Source organism: Opisthocomus hoazin, chromosome 13 (assembly GCF_030867145.1).
Source record: "Opisthocomus hoazin isolate bOpiHoa1 chromosome 13, bOpiHoa1.hap1, whole genome shotgun sequence".
In the NCBI taxonomy this organism is placed as follows: domain Eukaryota; kingdom Metazoa; phylum Chordata; class Aves; order Opisthocomiformes; family Opisthocomidae; genus Opisthocomus; species Opisthocomus hoazin.
Genome location: NC_134426.1, coordinates 22362210 through 22382116, shown reverse-complemented (window position 1 = coordinate 22382116; position 19907 = coordinate 22362210). Strand labels below are relative to the sequence as shown.

Sequence of the window (19907 nt, the reverse complement as noted above, 5' to 3'; positions counted from 1 at the left end):
CTACTTTTCCTCTTCCCCTCCTAGCTAAGTTCTTCAACACATTGATCTGTGAAGTTTCTTTTTACAAAAGTTCAGTATCACCGAGAATGCCAAGCTGCAATTCGCCATGAACAGGACTTTGGAAGGGTTTTCACTTAGTAGCGGTTTTGATAGGCATGGTGTGTTGCTGCTGTTAGCAATTTTTTATTTTGACCAAAGCTTCTCTTTATTTTGTGTCACTAAAGGTTGCAAAACTTCCGCAAGTGGTCCAGCAACAGGCTACTGTTGCCAACATTCAACAGATGGTTTCAGTTTCCCAACAGGTAGGTTTTGCACTTGTCAAATATAGCAGTAGAACTATGATCCTATTGAAAGCTCAATTTATTTGGAATATGTGTATTTTTCACCTTAAGTGTGTGGCATAGGTACCATTTTTGAAGGATATAGCATGTTCCCTTCTACAAAAATGATCATGTGAATACTGAGTCATCTGCTGTATATTCTCTGGTCCAAAACTTTGGTAGATGGAGCAGTGTTTGTTCATCACTGTAGATAAGCTGCAAAACAGATTTTAAGAAATATTTCCTAGAGCTGACACAACTTTTGAAAATTGGTTTCTTGTGATGTATAGTCAAGATAGCAAATAATTGAACTGATGAGCACCATATGAGTTTGTTATATAAAATTTAGGGCAAATCATTTTGTTCTGGTTCATAAAGCTGTGCCAAGTGTTTTGTCAAAGTCAGGATGGTGTGGTATCTGTTCTAAATGTGGCATGATAACAGACGGGACTAGGGCAAGAGAAGAAGGTTGAACAGTTTGGTCTCCCCTCCCCTGAGTACCAGGCAGTTGGTTTACACTGTTTAGAACAACCTTGTTCAGACCATTAGCAACAGGCATAACGCTGCCGATTGGCAGGAAGGATTTAACTTCGGATGGTGGATGATGTTGCCTTCAGTGCACAAAAATCTGAGCCAATCAGCTCTTAATCTGTCACAGTTTATAGTGCGGTTTTTTAGTGCAATCTAAAATCTGTGACTTTTCTCTTAAAATGGTGATGAAGTGGTGTAAGCTGGGTGATAACCACCTCAGATGTGAATGCTTCGAGGGCAACGTAGGCAGCAGGGAGCAGAAACCTTATCAGTCAACACAAGTTAAGTTGTCCTCTGTAGTGAATAAGAGCTCCTAGATAATTTTTCAGAGGACATTAAAAGCTAGATTTTCAAAAGTCATTGACGTTGGCATAACTCTGGGACTGCTGAAGTCCGTGGTAAAAAGGTAAATAAACAACTGCCACACACGCCAGTGACATCAGTGGCAGTAGGATTAGGCCATGCTAAGTATTTTTAAAACTGTGGTCTTGATGTGTGTGTAGCATTCTTTTTACCTGCATTTTGAGTGCTTCCCAGTGGGTTCCCCTTGGGTTGGTCAGGAGTTAATTTTCCCCTGGAGAAGGCCTTGTAACTTCATTTGGCTTCTGCCTCTGACAAAGGCAGTGGAAGCTGTTCAGTTTTTCATTGCCTTGTTCTCTGAACAAGGAGACGTTGAATTTTTTTCTCCCTTGCTCTGGGTAGAGCTATGAAAATTAGATTTCTGGATGCAGTTCAAGCTGTTCTACCCTAAATTGGCGATAGAGATTGGCAGCTGTAGTCTGACAGGGTAATGTTAGAGACTGGTAAGAAGCCTCAGTGGCTGCATTTATTGTCACAGTATGGGTGCATAGTGGGCATTTTCCCTCCTTTGATCGTACATCTATCCCTCTGTTCTTTTCCCTGTTCATTTGCTTCTGCTTCTGTAGTACAGGAATTTTCCTTTTTATCCAGTGGGGTTTTTTTTACCTTCCATCTATCTTCATTAAAGGGTCTGGGGGAATGTCCTTTGATTTGCACTGCAGAGATCTGAGTTACAGGCATCTTGGCTCTTAGTTCCAACTTATAAGGCTCTAGAAAATGCGACAGAATGTTATTTTTCACTGAAACCAAAGTCTGTGTTACCAGAATCCTTCCCAGCCTTCCTACTTTGTCCAAGATGCTTGTCACTCAAGAGAGCAAATGCCTGTCTAAGTGAGGTGGAAATGTAATGAATGCTCAGTTTAACGCCAGACTATTCTTTTGTAATTGCCTTGTCATCCTAACACCTAGGTACAAGCTCAACCCCAAACGGTGACACTTTCTCAGACGACAGCCGGTCAACAGCAGGTTCAGGTGATTCCTGCAACAACTGCTACTGCTCAGGTCGTCCAGCAGAAACTGATACAACAACAGGTCGTGACAACAGCATCTCCCCAGATTCAGGCTCCGGGTGTACAGAATCCAGCCCAGACACCAGCAACATCTGAAGCCCAGAATCCGCAGGCAAAAGTACAAATGAGGACGCCTACTGTCAGATTAAAGGCCCCTACTAAACCGAGTTGAACTAACGCTTAAAACGCAGTAATGGGGAAACACAGCATTGCTTGTTTGCTAAGCTGAGTGAGAAGCTACTCCAAACATGCAAATGAAGACAAACCACCTCTCTTTTTTTTTTTTAGTAGAAGGATTTTTGCTGGTGAACATTTAAACATGGAAGCTCTCACGTAGCTTCAATGTATTAGCAACAGTTTAGTGCTCAAAATCTATACAAGATGCAGTCTGCCAGTGTTCTCTGTGCTCATTCAAAGCAGATAAAGCAAACATTACTTATGTTTAAATTCTGTCCAGCTTCACAAAAGTAAAACTTCTCTATGTTAGCATACCATAAACTGCCCGTGGGAATATGCAGTTGTTTGCTGTAGTTTGGCTGTGTGCTCAACATCCGTGGTGAAGCCAGTCAAAGACCCAAGCGTGGCTAATACAGCAAGGTATTTTCCGTCTGTATAAAAGCTGCGGGTTGCTCTGGCTTGAGGTAAATACCTCTGAAAGATCGAACTTATGTTCAAAGTGCTCCCTGCAAAGTTTAGCCAATAAATGTGAAAACCTGTAAGTATATGTAATTAAAAAGGAAAAAAAATTTCATTCCCCATTTTTGTAAGTCTTTTAAAATGTTTGTTAGTAGTTTTGTGTACAGTTTACTGAATCACCCAACCTGTGCGCTCATTCTCATACTTCACTTCAACATAATGGGTATTTTAGGCATGAACTGAGTAAATACTGTGTTGATAGTAGATGTGTATTAAAGTGTAGCCCATTTTTTTTTTTGTAAAGGAATTGTTTGGTGGATACAGCTAAACGAATGATCCATAGCTGTTTCTCATGGGACTTCCATCAAGGGAACTCTCCAACTGATAAAATTTAATCTCTCAGTTTCATTCTGCTCCTGCAACATGTTTAAATGTTCAGTACTTTCTACTCAGCTTTCAGCTCGGGGGGTGGGGGGCTGGGGAAAGGGGTGAATAGTGAAATTAAATCTAAGACTTAATTCTTCAACTGTGTAAAGAATAAGATCTAACTTTTGTACTATTCTTTTACTAAAGCTAATGATGAATGTATCTTCAGGTGGGTATTTTGGATGTGAGTAGAGCGTGGCCTCTTCCTCCAAATGAGTTTGCCTTATTGTTATGGGGGGGTGGGGGGGGGAACCCAAGCAAAAAGCTGCATAGAACTGTGGGGGTTTTCTTCACTTACATAAAATGAAAAACAGACATTGTTTGCAAACAGCACTGAGTGACGAATTCAGAAGCTCTTGGTGGCTTGAATGGATTTATTTTACTTTGGCCATAAAACCGCATGATGTGTAAAATTCAGACAAAATTATAACATTCCTTTTCTGAGATGGTTTTAAAGTTATTTTTCCATTCTGTGATCTTTTTACCGTTTTAGGAGGGGAGCCTGTTTAAAGGCAAGGAAAGCGTATCTTTTGTTCTTATCTCTGTGTGTACACACCAGTCGGCACCTAGCAATCCAAATGGCTTAAACAAGGAAGAACACCCGCCCAGCTCCTCTGGTTGAAGCAGGACAGATACAGCCCGGTTCTGTTAAGATCAAGAATGTAAACACGGGGTCAGGTGGCATTCCTGATTTTTTTTTTTTTGTTTTTAATCCATACCACTTTTCTCCTGCCTTCTCTTTTTCTTGGACCCTCAGGTTTGCAAATACGGGGCCGTTGTTGGCTTTTTTTAAGCGGTTTGTGCGTGCAGTGGTGTTCCCCTGCCCCTGCTGAACCACTGCTGCGTGCCATGACCCGAACTTCATTACTGGCTGCCAGGCTGGTGGTGTCAGCAGAGTTGGAAACGCAGTGCTAACGGATAACTGACAGCTGTATACAGTAGAGTGTTGCTCATCCGAAAATATTGCTTAGTTAGCCCCAGTTTTACTTTTAAATGTTTAGCTCTTCTTATGTGCATGAAAGTCGGGGGGGGGGGGGGGGGGGATGGCACATCCAGCAGTGGGAAAGCTGCTGGCTGCATCATTGTGCTGGTCCGAGTTGGTGTCTAAAGAGGCGATTGTTTCATGTTTAGGTCAGTTAATGGAGATAAAAATCACCTTTTGTTTTCTTCTTTTTTTTTTTTCTTTTGATGTGTCTTTTCTCCCCGGAGTGTGTTAGGAAGTCAGCCTGTAAATAACGTGTGAGCATACGCCTTTGTACTCGATGCAGTAGGACTGTGAGGAGTAGTGATGTTGTATCCTACCTGAAGGTGTAATAAAGTGTACATTTTTATAACGCCGCCTCGCCCTTGGCCTCTGTAACGCGCGGGGAGGACGCGGCGGGGGGCTCCCTCCGCGGGATGGGGGGGCTCCGCCCGGTTTTCCTCCAAAGATGGGGTTTTCCTCCAAAGATGGGGTTTCCGGGCGGGTGCGGGTCCCCGGCCCCGCCTGCGGGCGGAGCGCAGCGAGGCAGTGCCGGCTGTCCCTCCTCTTCCTCCTGCTCGTCCCGCCGCCCTTCCGCCGGCAGCATGGCGCGGGCCGCCGCGCTCGCCTCCTGCCTGGAAGCCGTGCTGGGGAGCCGCGGCAACGCCAACCGCGTCTTCGAGATCCTGGAGCCGCTGGCGGTGCGGGGTCGGGCGGCGGAGGGGAGCGGGGCCGCGCCGCGCCGCCCTGCCCGCTCCCTCCCTCAGCAACGCGCTCTTCCTTAGGGCCGGGAGGAGGAGGAGGTGCTCTGCGCCGCGCGGGCCTGCAGCCGGCTCTTCGGGGCGCTGCTGCGGCGGGGGGAGCTGCTCGTGGGCCCGCTGCCCGCCGAGGAGGCCTCGCTGGCCGGTGAGTGCGGGGCGGCCCGGGAGAGGCGGCCCCCCGAGCGCGGGGGGCGGCTCGGCCGCTCGGAGCTTTCCAGACCCGTTTGGCGCGTTTGGCCCCTCAGGCACCGGCAGCGCCGAGGAGAAGTACAAGGCGTGGATGAGGCACCGCTACCGGGACTGCGTGGGCGGCTTGGCGGAGCTGATGGGGCACCCCGCCTTCCGGGTCAAGGTAGGGCCTGGCCCTGCTGCTGGGATGCGGGACCGGGGGTCCGCTGCGCTGCGGAGGCGATTGCCGCGTTAGTGTTTCAGCGCGGGAGGGCGGGCGGTGCCGGGAGACAGGCTGGGGCCGCGGCTCGGCCGGCGGGGAGCGTCGTAGCTCGTTCTTCCTCCTTCGGGTCTCGCCGCCGCTGTCCCTGTTGAGGTGGGGCTTTCTGTGGTGGCTTTTTTAAAAGGAATTGTCACTCTGCACCCTGATGAAGTTTGTTGAGTTGGAGGCGCGGTATCCATTGATCAAAGTGGAGTGGAAGGGGACTTTAACTTTTCCTCGGGAGCTTCTTAAGGTAAGCTGAAGAGTTCCTCCTGTCGCTATCCGGTGGCGACCTCGTGTGCTCACCTCCTCCGGGACTAGGATTTGGAGGCGGGCGGTTTTCAGCGGGGCGGGAGAGCACCGAGACCTAGAGCTGCTGTCCCTGGTGAGGGGACCCTGCGGCTGGGAGCGGCTGCCGTGTGCAGGCTCAGGCCGGGTTCCCCAGCGCTTGTGAGCTGCTGGTTCTGGGTGGGGGGTGGTGGAGTTGCTCACCGCACTGGCGAGGACTGGGAGGTGAGAGGGAAGGTCCTGCCCCTGGTTCAGCCACCGCGTTGTTTCTAAACGACGTTGTCTTTGGGAGAAGGGCCCCATGGCAGAGGTTAGGAGGGCTTGTCAGAATGGCTTGGGAATGTTACTCTGGGACAAGCGGCCGTGCTAGCTGCCTTTTTCTGAAAGAGGGGGTGCCCTCAGCCGTCACAGCTCGCTGTCTGCTCCAGTACCGTGAGAGAATGACTCGCTGCTCTCCTCTACAAACCTTTTGTTAGGTGGTGGTTGATGGCTTACTTCCCTTAACTGAAGACGCTTCACTCCTGATCTCTCGCTTTCAAGAATATATGGAGTATGATGACGTTCGGTACTTTGTCATGAAGGCGGTCACTGAAAGCATTGGACAAGTCATGCAGAAGACAAAAGAGGTAACAAATGGTTACTGTTGAGACGGGTCTGGATAAACTGCTCTGAAACCTGCATCCTGTGTGTGAAGCAGGGAGGGGCTGGTGGCATATGGACAGACTTTGGAAGCAGGAGAAATGGCTGTGCTCACTTGAAGGCATTGGATTTTTTTTTCTTTTTTCTTGTTTTGTCTTGCTCACAAGACAAAGTTGTGCTAAGACTGCCTTCAGTTGGAAACTGGAAGTAGGTCAAGACACTCGTACTGTTGCTCTTGCAAAACCTGGTCTGGGCTCGAGCTTTTGTTTTGCCCAAGTCTCTGCAACTTGGGTGGCACATGCAGAAGTTTTAATTCTGTTCTCTGTCTGGTGCAGCAGAAGAGTCTGTTTTCTTTAATTGGATCCACCAGTTTTGTTAAACCAGAATTACTTCAGAGATAGGTTTTGTGTTAGGCAAACAAATAACGCTCCAGAATAAGGCAATAATAGAGAATATACCAGTACGTAGTTCAGCCATCAGCATTTTTCCTTTTCTTTTTCTTTCCTAAATAGATTCAGTGCTTGGGAAATAGAGAAATATGGAAGTCCAGCATCTTGCCATCTGTTGTGGAATTTGCTGCATGTTTGATTATATGCTTTTTTCTCAGAGGCCGCTGCCGTTTTACCAGCAGAATGTATTTTCCCTCATTTCGCCCATTAACATGCCAAACAAGGAGTGTGACATGGTCAAATTTATGGTGAAGCAAGGTTAGTAAACTCCACGTGATGAACTGTGTATGAAAGGAAAATCAGGTTTAGGATTTTTATTGTGCATAGATGCTATTATTCTTTGCTAATGAAAAATGTCTGGTTCTGTGATCACAGTGATTCCAAACAATATTACAAAACTCACATTCCTCAGTCTGCGGTGGGGACTGTCATGGCCTTGTGTCAAGACAAGGACTTCAGCCCTAAAAATTTTTCTTAGGGTATCAAAGGACTAAGTGAAAAAGGGTCATCTTAATTTTTTTAAACATCCATTTCAAGTTCAACATCTCCTTTCCCGTTCTTCTTAGATAACTGGGAGGAGTTGAAAGTGTCGAAGCTGCAGGTAACTGTTCATTTGGTGCTTCAGAACTAAAATTTTACCTACTTTGACCTGTGTCTACACCGGTGTGTTTAACTCATTCTTTGCAATTCTGTTTTAAGGCACATAAGCAGGCGTTTCAAAAAATGTGGCTCACTTTTTTAAAGCACAAGGTGAGTGTTACTTCTGCCACTGCTGTGCATCGCTGTTTGATTGCTAACCCTTCGAGGCTGTGGCCGCCCTTGCATGGAGCTCCTGGTCCGAGCTCCCTGTGCTTTCAGTGTTGGATGAGAACAGCCCAGTCACCCTTTCTGTTGAGTCATTCTCCTGCCAAGAAACATGACCTCATATATGGTCTGCTGCTTCTCCTGACTCTCTGCCTTTTATCCCGCTTTAAACACATCTGTGTGTGGTGAGTGATCTGCAGCATAACAACCTCTGTTCAGAAGTTGAAGGTTCCCAAGCCTTTTTGCTGGTGACTTTCCCCTCTAAACTGTAATGACACTTCCAGTTGTGAGCACCTGCTTCTTTGTACGAACTTGATTGTCTGGTGTCACTTGTAAACTCTCCCATTTGGGAACTGTTGCTGCAAGCCGTTCTGTATTGTCCTGCTGCGTTCCCTTTTGCTTGTGTGTTGCCTTTTTGAGCCATGGGTTGCTGGTGCCCTTGGAGTTCTCCCTGCAGTGATGGTTTCACTATATTGTTTTGTTCTTCACAGCTACCCACTGGCCTTTACAAAAAAGTTCTTGTCATTCTGCATGACTCCATCCTGCCCTATATGAATGAACCCACCCTCATGATAGACTTCCTGACAGTGGCCTATGGCATAGGTGAGTGAAAACAGGCTTTTAATCCTTTGTGATGCATACATGTGATGCACCATGCAGCGTGGTGCGTATGGACTTGGAAGGTCTGCTGGATGCAGCGCCACGGCCTGGATGATGGAACAGAGGTACTTTTGGCTGGGATGAAGCTGAGGAACTAGGGTGAACTCCATTGTCCCTGAAAGTGAGATGTTTTTGCCTGTGCTTGTCAGTGTTATTGCTCCTTGTATGTAAGGGGATTCATACATAAGGCTTTGGGATGAGTGGAATACTGGAGTGATTTATTTTAAAGACAGAGTTCAGCCAGCACTGCTGATATGTGGGCTGCATCCAGACACAGGGTGTGCAGGTTCCTACAGAAAAATGTCCTTTCTGAGGAGACCTTTGCCTCTGCAGTGTGGCTTTCTGGCAGGGTTAGAGCAGCATGTTTGTGTCTCTCAGTCCTTCAGAGTCTGTTATGCTAAACTACAGCTTCATCTTTGTAAGTAATTTGTGAGCCTCTGGATGGTTTCAGATGAACCTGTGCCACCATACCATCGTGCTGGCTCTAATTTCAGGTACTCATATTTTTGTGTGACTTCTGGGGAGGTTTTTTAATATAAATAAGTTGAAGCTGACATTTAGTCTTTTATTGTGTTGATACCTGTCTGCTTTCTTACAGGTGGAGCAATCAGTCTTCTAGCCTTGAATGGATTATTTATTCTGATTCATCAGCATAATCTGTAAGTAAGAAGAGCGTCTTGTTTAAAGGAACATGGGGTTTTGCATTTATATCTTTATAGAAAGAAATTGAAGTGGATTCTGTACATCTTCAGGCTTTACAATTCCTGCATGAGAAAGCCAAACACTGCACAAGAGGCTTAGCTTTTTGGATGCTGAGCTCTTTTGACAGTCTGACCTTCTTTTCAGCTGAGCCTAAATATCCTCTTCTCCAGACTGTGGTTGCTCAGCACTTGAAAATCGATTTCCATTGATCTGATTACATAGTGAAGCCGTGGTCTTTGGTGTGTCTTTCACGGGATCCGGTACCATGTGCAGTCAATGGACATTGCTTCGCATCTTGAAAATGGGCACTGCAAGAGCCAGAAATTCACCTTACAGCTTGTTTTCAAGTGGTGGCTATGGAGAGAAACCAAAGAAAACTAAATGGAGCACAGCAGTGGTCTGGGGTCGTTTATAACGAAAGCACAAAAACATGTAGAGACCGCATAGTCCCATTGTACATGACTGATGGTTGCTGTCCTTTTGCATTTTTTAACAGGGAATATCCTGCCTTTTACAAAAAGCTGTACAGTCTTTTAGACCCTTCTATATATCACGTGAAGTACCGAGCCCGCTTTTTCCATTTGCTTGATCTGTTTTTGTCTTCATCGTAAGTAGCATCTTTATTATGTATGTTCACCTATTTTCCTCCTGCTTTTCTGTTGGCCAGAGACTGTTCTTGAACAGTCCCCCACATGTCTGGATGTAATGTATTCAGTGTGCCTACTGGAGCAGATTCATTTTTACTGAGAAAACCAAATCCAAGAGTGTTACTGTAGTGTTGTGAAATTTTTCGTGTGCTATTTTTGAATATTTGCCACACAGCCGTCTAGTGTCAGAAAGTAAAAATGCAGTTAGTTATCCGAGTTTGATCTGCAAATGATTATGGGTGTATTTTGATCTCTGTTCCACTTTGGCTGAAAGTGGTAATTTTTCTGTCTGTCTTTATGAATATGGAAAAGTAACATTTGCAGGCTTTCTATAGATCGTAAAACTGTTGGTAAATTGATGACCTTTTGCACACGTATAACGTTGAAATATGAAGTGTTTGACAGTCTGCCTTGATGCTGCCAATTCACTGTACACAGGAAAGAAACTAGATAAACAACTGGTCATATAGTTGCCATCATATGTTATAAAATAAACCAAGAGTAATGCTTTACGGTTCAGCACTAGGCACTTACTATCAGCCCCCTGGTATTCATAGTGTACGTTGGAGAGAGTAACAAGGTCTGAGGGGTGGTGTCCTGTGGGGTGGCTTTGCTGAGCCTTGCAGGTGTAGTGGGCTGAAGGCGGAGTGGCTGAAAATTGTTATCTCTCATCCCGGCTCTTCTGACCTGAAGAAAGTGCCTAGATGAGCTGATTGCTGTTAGAAATTTATGTTTCTACCATAAAAAAAATAACTGTTCTGCACGTGTACGTTACAGCAGCTTTATGTTCCCATTAACAGCTGCACTGCTTGCTTTAGTCCTGGAAGTATTATGTAAATTTAATACCATGGCCCATGTATTAATTAAACCCACAAAACGACATTAGAAGAATATAATTACGGTTGCCTGACCAAGCACTCACAGGTTTCTAAAATGACTGAATAAAGACTGCCATGTGAGTGACCACGTACAAGAGCTGTGCTTGGCTACGGTGAGTGCCTGGAGTGGTGCCATGCATCTGCATTGAATCGCAGAGTGATTTGAGATTATTGATGCCTTGAATTAAAATGCCCCCTGATTTGTTCCAGAGAGTGCACAAGACCCTCTATTACTGCTTGAAACCAGGATTCTTACAGCTTCTCGTTACCCCATAGCCCACAAAATCTGAGGAGCCCTGCTGGTCTTTAGCCTGACTTGGGTTGGTGAGACTGCTGGTTCACGTTGTTTGGCAGTTTTACATGCCAGTTTCTCCCGTCTCCTTTCCAACAGTCACTTGCCGGCGTACCTGGTGGCAGCATTCATCAAGCGTCTCTCCCGGCTGGCCCTCACTGCTCCTCCCGAGGCTCTGCTCATGGTCATTCCCTTCATCTGTAATCTCTTTCGGAGGCACCCCGCCTGCAAAGTGCTAGTGCACAGGCCCAGCGGGCCAGAGGGTAAGGGGAAGGTGGACAGGGGAGCCTTATGTTGACATCATGAAGAGCAGGATTCGTGGGGAGGAGGAGGGGAGATCCCAGCCCCAGTTCTGAGGTTTAGAAGGACCCCTCGGTCCCTTGTGCTTATGGAAAGCCGGTAGGCTGCTCCCGCAACTTCTCAGACTGTGAAGACCCGTCTGCATTGCTGCTCTCTGATTTTCGGCCTCGCGGTTGGCTCCCCCACCTCCGTGGTTCCCCAGGAGAAGGCTGCTTTGAGCGTGGCACACTGACCCGGGCTGCTTACAATTGCTAAGGGGCTGCGGGGACCTGTGCCAGACACAGAGCTTGTCTTGTTCACCTCAGGAAATGAGAAGAAAATGAATGTGGAAACCAGAGATCTCTTCAATTTCAGTCTGTAGTGGTGTTGTGTAGGTGGCCTCACTGGGGCTTCAGCAGTCTCCTGAGTTTTTACTTCATCCCTCCGTGTTTTAACGGATCAGTGTTGAACATCAGTAGTGAGCGTTCGAAGTTGTCTGAGATGCCCTTTGCATCAGACTATTCCAGTCCTTTGTGCCCTACTTCCCAGGCTCTTCAAAAGTAGTGTAATTCTGTAGTGCTGCAAACAGTGACTCTTGGGTCGTGCTGGCATGTGTCAGCTTGTTCCTGGACCTTAAATGTCTTGGGAAGGAGCAACTCTGGCTGCAGCATGGCTCTGGGTCTCTGCATTCCCTTGGGGGTTACGTACATCACGCAGAAGGTATTAGCTCTCTATTTCTGTTTCCTCAGATATGTCAGAAGATCCATACATTATGGAGGAGGAGGAGCCATCTGAAAGCAGGGCTTTGGAGAGCTCTCTCTGGGAGATGCAGGTATGTCAGCTGAAAAAGGACATCTGCATCTAGGAAGGGCTTCTTCAACCCTTGTTGCTTCCTTGACACATGTTGGTAGTGGGCAGTCCCACTTGCAAGAACCTGCCGGCACACGTCTTGCAAATGAGATGAGTTTCTGGCTGATCATTTATTCTGCATCCTTTTCTGTCCGAACATAAGAGGCAAAGGATTCCACACACTGGAGAAATTGTGCATGCTAATTAGTGGGTGACTTGTGAGCACGTGTCTGACTGCACAGCTGAAAAATGTGTGGTTAACAGCTGAAACAGACTAAATAGCTGCAAATGGATGAGGCTTTTTATTTGCTTTGGAGGCAAGAGAGGAACTTGCTGAGCACTGATGGAAATTAATTGGGTACAGCTAGGTCATCCTATAGAAATGTGTTTAGAAATGCTAGGGAAGATTGTAACGTTCACCTTTCACTTGGATCGTTTGTAGCACGGCGTATGAAGGTTGAAATTGGTAAAATTACTCCTGAGGGTTCTAAATCCTTAATGCCAGGACGATCACTTTCCATTTAAATGCTATGTGGGTTTTGTGTAAGGGGCTGAAGCAGCGCTAAGAATGTTGTGCAGGAGCAGGAAGCCCAGGGAGCAGTGGCTGGGGTGCAGCGTCAGGGCTGTGGGAGGCAGGAGGACGGGGTTACGGGGTTACGCGTTGTAGGCATGGTCTGTGGAGGAGTCTGTCTGTCTTGAGCTGGGTGTGGTGAGAGGGGCCTTTGGTGTGTTTGAAAAATGTGTGAAATCAAGATTTCTTGAAGCTCTGCGGTAGCGCCGTACAGCAAACTTGCCTCTGCCACATTTTGATGTTTGCTGAGGATCTGACCAACAGACCATCTGTGTGGGAATGCAGATGGGTTTGTGTTACCCTGTGCTTACGAGACCATCTCCTGTTTGTCTTGCTTCTGCAGTCTCTACAAAACCATTATCACCCCGAGGTGGCCAAGGCAGCTGCTGTCCTGAATCAGTCGCTGTCTGAAATGGAGGATGACATATCAGGGCTCCTGGAGCTCTCAGCTTACGAGGTAGCGTTGCTGTGCCTTTGTGGGTGACTGGAACCAGAGGAGAGGAGACTGGATGCTGTAGCTGTGTCCTGTTCATCAACCTTGCTGCTGGGGAGGGAGCTAGGCTGACTTGGTTACCCAAAGACAGGGAGAACGGGAAAATGTCTGTTAAGTAATGGAGCATGAGACAGCAGTGGTGACAGGCATGGCTTTTATATAAAAGGTTTAGTGCTGGATCTGTTCAGAGGTTGAAGTGAGCAGTGGTATCAGCCAGGGTGAAGAGCTTGTACTGAGTTTTGCCAATATCTTCTATTTTTTTCTTTGTAGCTTTTTGATAAAGAAGTAAAGAAAAAGGCCGTTGATGTGCCCCTGGAGTTTGAGCAAGTGCGAGGTTTGTTTGGGAAGAAAAATGATATCTTTGCAGAGCACTTCGCTTTAGATTGACATGATCTCTTATAAAGACATCTGCACAACTGACTGATCTTAGGGACGTGAACAAAGCTCACGTGTTGTGCCTCAGCAATTCTGCCTTTGAAGTATCTCCATGTGATGAGAGCGGGACTGCTTGAGAAGGGTGCAGCCTTCTTCAGTGACCTTTGCCGCTACCCGTGGATGGACTTTCCTTTGTTGCTCCTTGTTTCTAACGCTTGCATGTTGCCACCTGATATTTGGGAGGGATTTTCCATCAAAGCAAGTTTTTCTGGATTTGTTCATTGCTGGGATTCCAACCCTTTTGTCCAAGGCTTCTGGTGCTGGCTGCGATCAGTGACTGCATTGACAAACCACCTTGCTGCCATTCGATGGGACTGAGGGGAATTGTGGTCTCAGGCTACTGGTCTTATTTCTCAGATGTGTTACTTTTCTATTAGACCTGATAACCTTTTTGTAACAAGTGACTTCAATACATAGCTGTAAACACCTGATGATGCTCTAAGTATATTTTTTATATACACTTTTAGACTCATGTCTTCAGAGGGATGTTTAGCTTCTGTGTACTCATCTTAACACTCTCACATTCGAGGCATTGAAAGCTCAGGTTTGTCAAAAACGGCTCAGATGATGCTCAGTAATTCCATCTATGAAATGTTGCTGATGTTCCTTCATCCATCTTATGCTGTGAGGTTGCTGAAGTTAAAATACTCATGACTTTTGGAAATGAGCGTAATCCTGGTGACTGCGGTAGCTAGGGAGGCCAGCTGATGTGCAGTGGGAGGTGTGTCTAATCCTTGATTTTTGCTTCAGAATGATAAGCAGCTTTATGTAGCTTCGCTTGCAGCCTGCAAGCATTGTAGGAGCTCTGGCCAGTGTGTATCCAGGCGCTAATCAAGTTTTAACTAGTCCACTGATACTAGGTGGTTTTGTTAATTTGTTTTCTTCATGTAGTTCCAGAAGTCATGCAGAAATTCCTTCTGGTAGGTTTGGTTCTTTTTTCCCCAAGGTTTTAAGTTTGAGATCTGCTCCTTATTAAGAACACAGATAAATTTACTGAAGACTTTTTTTTTGTAATCGTTTTCAACAACTTACTGTCTCATTAGACTTTAAATCATATTTTGTGGAGGAGAAAAATAGAGGCAAGAAAGTGGCGGCTAAGAAATCTAATTTCTGGCAGACAGGTCTGTTCAAGTCAAGGAAAACTGCAGCTGTCTTGGAGAGACAAAGTGTTATGTTTTCTTCATCCAGTTTTCTTCGTGCTTTCCAAACAACGGGCATGGCCTCAGAGTATAGAGCTCTGCCTCTTCTTTTTCTGATGCTTCTGAATTCAGATGGGGTGTTTTTCAGGATGCTTTTGTTTTTTTTCCTTTAAAGGAGAGAAGTCTCTCTCTTTGTCGTTCTCTGGTGAAAAAGCAATTCTGTCTCCTCCCTGGCCAACCTGCTTTTCTTTTTTCTTTGACTTCTGGTATCTGGGGTAGGAAGGCGGAATGGCTGAGATGGTAACTTGCAACTTGAGAGACCTCAGTTCAGGTTCACCTAAGCTTTGCATTTCAGCTCTGAAATGTGTTTCCTTACATCGTGTGTCCGTTGTATGTGTGTGTTTTGTAAAGATTTTGAAGTGCTCTGATGCTATAGTAATGAGGACCACAGAGCTGCCTTTGAGAGAAGCATATAAGCGTGTCATCTTTCAGGTGAAAAGAGTGAGTATACTGAATAACAAAATAAATGAATATATGCATTGAATACCTTTCTCTGCATCTTTTTGTTTTACTCAAGTTGGCCCAGTTATATCTGTCTGAAATTACTGATGGGCAATATCATTCATATCTTTCATAATATTGACACTCCAGGATTCTTTTTTTAAGGTACAAGTATTAAACCATTTGGGCATGGGGCAAGTCCAGGTCTCATGGTGTGGAGAATGAGGGAGTTTGGTTGGGTGCTTGTATCTGGACAGAGGGTGAGCAGAGTCTGTCTGTCGAGAAGGCGTCCAAGTGGCTGCGCAAGCTGTGTGCCTCTGTCTGCTGTCCTGGGGTCTGCTGGCACCAAACCAGCATACCCTGCACACGGGGCGGGTGGAGTTGCTGGGGAGCAGTGGAAAGCAGCAGCTTCTGCCCTGTGGTACGGCCTGGTGCTGCCTTGTGGGCTGAGCCTTGTGGCTCCGAGACCAACTGACCACGGACTAAAACGTTCTCGATACGCTTGGAAGAGGGGTGCTGCTGGGAATGGGGGTTTGCTTTTTCCCAGGAGGAAGGCTGAAGGTACTAGCTTCTTCACTGTTTCACCAGCCGTGGATCCTAAGCGCCGTACTGCAATTAATGGTGACTTGATTGGAGCAAGATACTATTTTTTCAAGTGCGTTCTCAGTGCCCTGGGTGCCGACTGTTGCAGCTCCCAGTGACGCTGAGATGGAGGGTTCGGCTGACACAGCGTGTTGTCAGCTCTCGGCATGCTTCGGTGCTGAGCTGGAAATGCTGCTAGCACTTCCCGTAAAGCATGTGCAGCTAACCTGATGCAACTTAATTGTTTTGTGGCGGTGCCTAGCAGTGCCAGGCACAGCCCCACTGTCCTTGGTGGAACGACAAACTGCCGTCGGCTCAGAGGAGCTCACAGCTCAAAGCCTGGGTGCTCGTTAGACGAGCCTTGAAGGTCTTCCAGAGACTGCATCCCCCGTCGCTGAGGCTGCCCTTGCCTAAGCAGCGTTCTTAAACCACTCTTGGATGGATATAGCTTTAAGCCCCTGCCTGTCCTTGGAAAAACATTCCACCTGGTCTTTCATCAAGCTTTTATCTTTAAACTTTCACCTCCTTCCCCTCGATAGGAGGCATCAGGGAAAAAAATCAGCAGTTATAAATATTAAAAGTTTCGTCTGCACCGAGTGAACAACCCTTATCAGGCTGCACACCCGCTGCTGCTGCTGCTCTACAGGTCTCCACAGACTGCAGATTAGAGATGCTTTAATCATGGTGCGTATTAACTGGGAGGCCAGACTGAAGTACCAGGCAGAGAGTGCAGAAGTCACTTCTGTTATTATTTGATTTTTATCAGATGTGAGGAGCGGGGAGAGGGCTGTTCTGGGGTTTGTTTTTGTTGTTGTTGGGTTATTTGAGTGAGCATAGAAGATAGTTTTATGAAAACATTGACATAGTCCCCCAGCCTCCCCACCCGCCTCTGGCTCCTTCCCCCACCAGAGGACAGTGGTAAGGCCTCTCCGTGATGATGCCACGGCCTGCCCGTGGTTTATTTGCCAGAGCTCTCATTCGTTTAAAGGCCGTTCAAAGTTATCCGAGCCAGAAGGTAAAAGATAGAGCTGCTCATCGAGACCATGATGAGATTTATCTTGGGAGTCCAAGGTCCTGGTGACCACAGTGGTTTTGTTAAATCAGCTGAGATTTTTACTTTTAAGATATTTGTTGGGGGGAGAGAGGGAAATGTAAATGTGATGTACTTACACCTGTAAGTAAATGGAAAAGTGCAAATGCCAGCCAGAGGCCCGGGGCAGGCTTGCCCCAAGCAGGGGGATCTCTGCGTTGGGGCAGTCAGTGCCTGCCCTCTTCCAGCACAGTGGGCCATAAGTAGGCTTGGTTGCTGGCTGGCACTGGTCCTCCAAGAAATTAGGCTTGTATGTGTAAAATAACTCGCTTTTCACAGCATACATTCAGGTATCTCAAGTGGGTATTAGGAACTCCTAACTAGCATCCCCTGCCTGTCATCTTAACCACCTGGGAGTCCACTTCTGCTCCTCCGAGTTGCCTGCAAGGTTCTCTCAGCATTCAGGAGCTGGGCACTGAGCCAGCTGATAAATCCTGCCTTAGCTCCAAAAGGGACAGGTCCACAGGCTCCCGAGGGCTTAAAAAACCCTGGTAAGAAATGCCTCGCCCTGCTGGCCAGCTGCTGTTGGCATGAAGATGGTTCCCCAGTGCTGGGACAGTGAAAGCTGTGGTGCAGCCATAACCACTGTTTTTCCTGCTACCTAATTTTGAAAAACAAATGAGCTCTCGAGTAATTTACAGCCCTGCTCAGACAAAGAGGGGCGACAGGTCCTCAGTTCGACTGACACCGGCCTGTTCCAGCACTATCATAATCAATATTCATTAACTGAAGTCTGTTGGACTTGGAGATTTACTGCTGTTCGTAAGCCAAGAGTCTATCTTAATGTAGTTTATGAAGGAAATTTTAGGTCTGTTCATAAAAAGAATTGCTTTTCAGCAGTTTGTTAGCCCTGTCCCTGGCCGTGCTTGCATCGCTAAAATGATAGAACAGGAGCCTGTGGGTAGAGCCAAAAGAGAAAAACAGAGCGAAACTTCTGTTCGGAGCCGGCGGAAGGCACCTGCAGCTGGGTGAGCGTATGGCCGGCTTCAGAGAGAACTGTCTTGGTCTCCTGGAATTTTCTAAGCGGCCATCCCGCAGGCACGTGAGAGAAGCAAAACGCGAGCTGTGTGGGAGCAGCACCCGCTGGGCAGCCAGCCTGAGCCCTCTGGCCGCTCTGCTCGGGTGCCCGGAGCGCTGCCGGGCGGGAGCACCCCACCGGAGCGCGGGAGCTCGCCCTGCGGTTTGTAGCTGGGGGCTGTCTGCTGGTGCTGACCAGTGGCTGCTCCTGGGCTGCAGTCCCAGCCTTCCTCCTCCTGAGAAACAAACCCTGGCAGCCAGGACAACCAGGGTGCTCCGACTGACAGCGCACGCACGGAGGGTGTGGATGCCAGCTCCGTCCTGACAGAGTTAAGCCTGCCGGCTCCGTGCCCTGCCGGTATCCCTGTTTTGGTGACAAATGAACAGAGCGAACCTTATCAAAATGAGCAGACTGGATTCTGGCTAATGTAGCTCCGCTTGCGCTAAAGATAATTGATGCTTTAATAACGCTATGCATTATCCAGATAGTGGCTGGAGTGCTTGTGTGAGGAGAAGCATCGATCACAGGTGGCTGTATGTAACTTTTATCAAATACTTAGGTGGGTGGCAAGGCGCATTCTTGTGCTGCTCTTGCAGAAAGAGTGTCGGGCTCCGGGACATGAAGTGAATGAAACATCGCATCCCTTTTGCCCACATCAATTTCCTGCAGATGGGGAGAGTGGGGATTTACATTTTCGTTATCTCAGCTGGAGATGGGATATACAATGTGCTGGGGTATTGGAAACAGAGGCTTGATGATGAAGGACTGCAGTTCGCAAGCAGAAGGCCTTCAGTCTCGTCTGCTGGTGAAGGGACGGGTGTCTCTGCCGGGTGTGCTGCTCTGCGCAGATAAGGGTCCTCCGGCAACCCGGGCAATGGCTCCTGGAGTCGAGGGAGCCTGGAGGGAAGCTGTGAGTGGGGTTTGTGGCTGTGTCACACAGGCAGACTTACCGGGGGAGGCCGGGGCGAGGGATGTAGGCAGCGAGTGAAGTCCCAGCACTCTGCCAGCCCTGTGGGCAGGCAGCAGGGCTGTCTGCAGCGATCGTCGCTGCCGCTGGTTACCCAGCGTGTGCCACGGGGCTCTGCTGTGGAGCCCGGCAGAGTGGCCCCAGTTAGCCGTGTGCCTGGGTGGCTCCGTGGGCCGGCACACAGTGGTCCTGTTTGATGCGTGCCTGAAGGGTGTCTGACCACTCACCAGCCGAACGCACTCCATGGGATGGCTCCAAGCCTCCGTGCAGCCAAAGGGAACTGGCACGGATCCACTGCTGCATCCTGTCGCAGGGCTTGGCTTCCTGCGCTCCGTGCGTCACGTCTAGAGCTGTAGCATGGGGCTCCTTCCAGAGGCACGGTCCTCTCCTGTGGAGCTTTTCCTTGTTAAGATGACTCCTGAAGCATCCTGCCTGGCTGAAAGATTTCCTCTGGACCATGTCTGCCTGGAGGCTCAGTTTCTCAAAGGTATTTGGTAAATGAACTCCTCTTGTCTTTGAGGAGCTGAGTATAAATACTGATGGGAGCTTTTATTCTCTTTCAGCTTATCAAGAGATTTATGGCCTGATTTATTCAAACTTTTCATACTTGGCAGCAGAGACTGGTTTTGCCAGCAAAAATCCTCCCCGTTCTCTGTGCCCAAGAGCGGGAGGCTGGAGCCCCCGTCTGTCCCCCTGGGGTCACTGCTGTCACTGGCAGCTTTTGCCTGGGTGCTTTGGTCCTGGTAGTCTGCGCTGGTGATGTGGAGCCTGCCAGGCTGCGTCCTGCAGGCCAGCGAAACTGGGAGCCATCCTGCGCGGTCCTCTGCAGCACCCAGCTCCCTCCTGCATACTCGTCGCCTTGTTTAGAGGGCAATGCCGCCCTGGGTGTCTGTAATCTGGGTGTCTTGTATCTTTGTGAAAGTCACGTTCGCATGACGATTGGCAGGAGCCACTGACTGCAATCGAGGAGCCCCAGCCCTATGTCAGTGCCATAGAGAAAAGGAAGGGAGAGGATCTTCTGGTGCAGGTTTGTTCTTCTGCTGAACAAGTACTTTACCCCAGCAAAATGTGCGTAAGACTATGTAAAAATTGGGGTAATGCCTGATATTCAGCCATGGGCTCAAAGAAGAGAGTCTCATGGTCCCTTCAGGCTTTGAAAGTGATGCTGGGTGAGAGATGCACACACAGA

General features: G+C 47.7%; 2 protein-coding genes across 14 annotated transcripts in view; both read left to right on the top strand.

Annotated features, from left to right (window-relative positions):
• Positions 1-3513, top strand: part of EP400 (E1A binding protein p400) — a 50910-nt gene extending 47397 nt beyond the window's left edge. For all 13 annotated transcript variants that reach the window (XM_075434414.1, XM_075434409.1, XM_075434413.1 and 10 more), the window contains 2 exons: positions 225-302; positions 2121-3513. In XM_075434414.1, the coding sequence (XP_075290529.1) occupies positions 225-302; positions 2121-2393 (351 nt within the window). In that variant the 3' untranslated portion in view covers positions 2394-3513. The remainder of the gene's footprint in view (positions 1-224; positions 303-2120) is intronic.
• Positions 3514-4834: 1321 nt separating this feature from the next.
• Positions 4835-13852, top strand: NOC4L (nucleolar complex associated 4 homolog). Its single transcript, XM_075434809.1, has 15 exons — positions 4835-4945; positions 5030-5150; positions 5251-5357; positions 5581-5688; positions 6200-6349; positions 6970-7069; positions 7378-7412; positions 7511-7561; positions 8107-8218; positions 8874-8934; positions 9474-9584; positions 10894-11057; positions 11823-11905; positions 12837-12950; positions 13257-13852. Exons 1-15 carry the CDS (start codon positions 4850-4852, stop codon positions 13371-13373), a joined length of 1530 nt encoding a protein of 509 aa, XP_075290924.1. The 5' UTR covers positions 4835-4849; the 3' UTR covers positions 13374-13852.
• The last annotated feature ends 6055 nt before the right edge of the window (positions 13853-19907 follow it).

Bases quoted from the DNA above. Each gene is read 5' to 3' on its own strand.
- NOC4L (XM_075434809.1), top strand. From the start codon at position 4,850: ATGGCGCGGGCCGCCGCGCTCGCCTCCTGCCTGGAAGCCGTGCTGGGG. The intron at 7,562-8,106 runs GTGAGTGTTACT...TGTTCTTCACAG, and splicing joins TCACTTTTTTAAAGCACAAG to CTACCCACTGGCCTTTACAA. The intron at 11,906-12,836 runs GTATGTCAGCTG...TTGCTTCTGCAG, and splicing joins GCTCTCTCTGGGAGATGCAG to TCTCTACAAAACCATTATCA.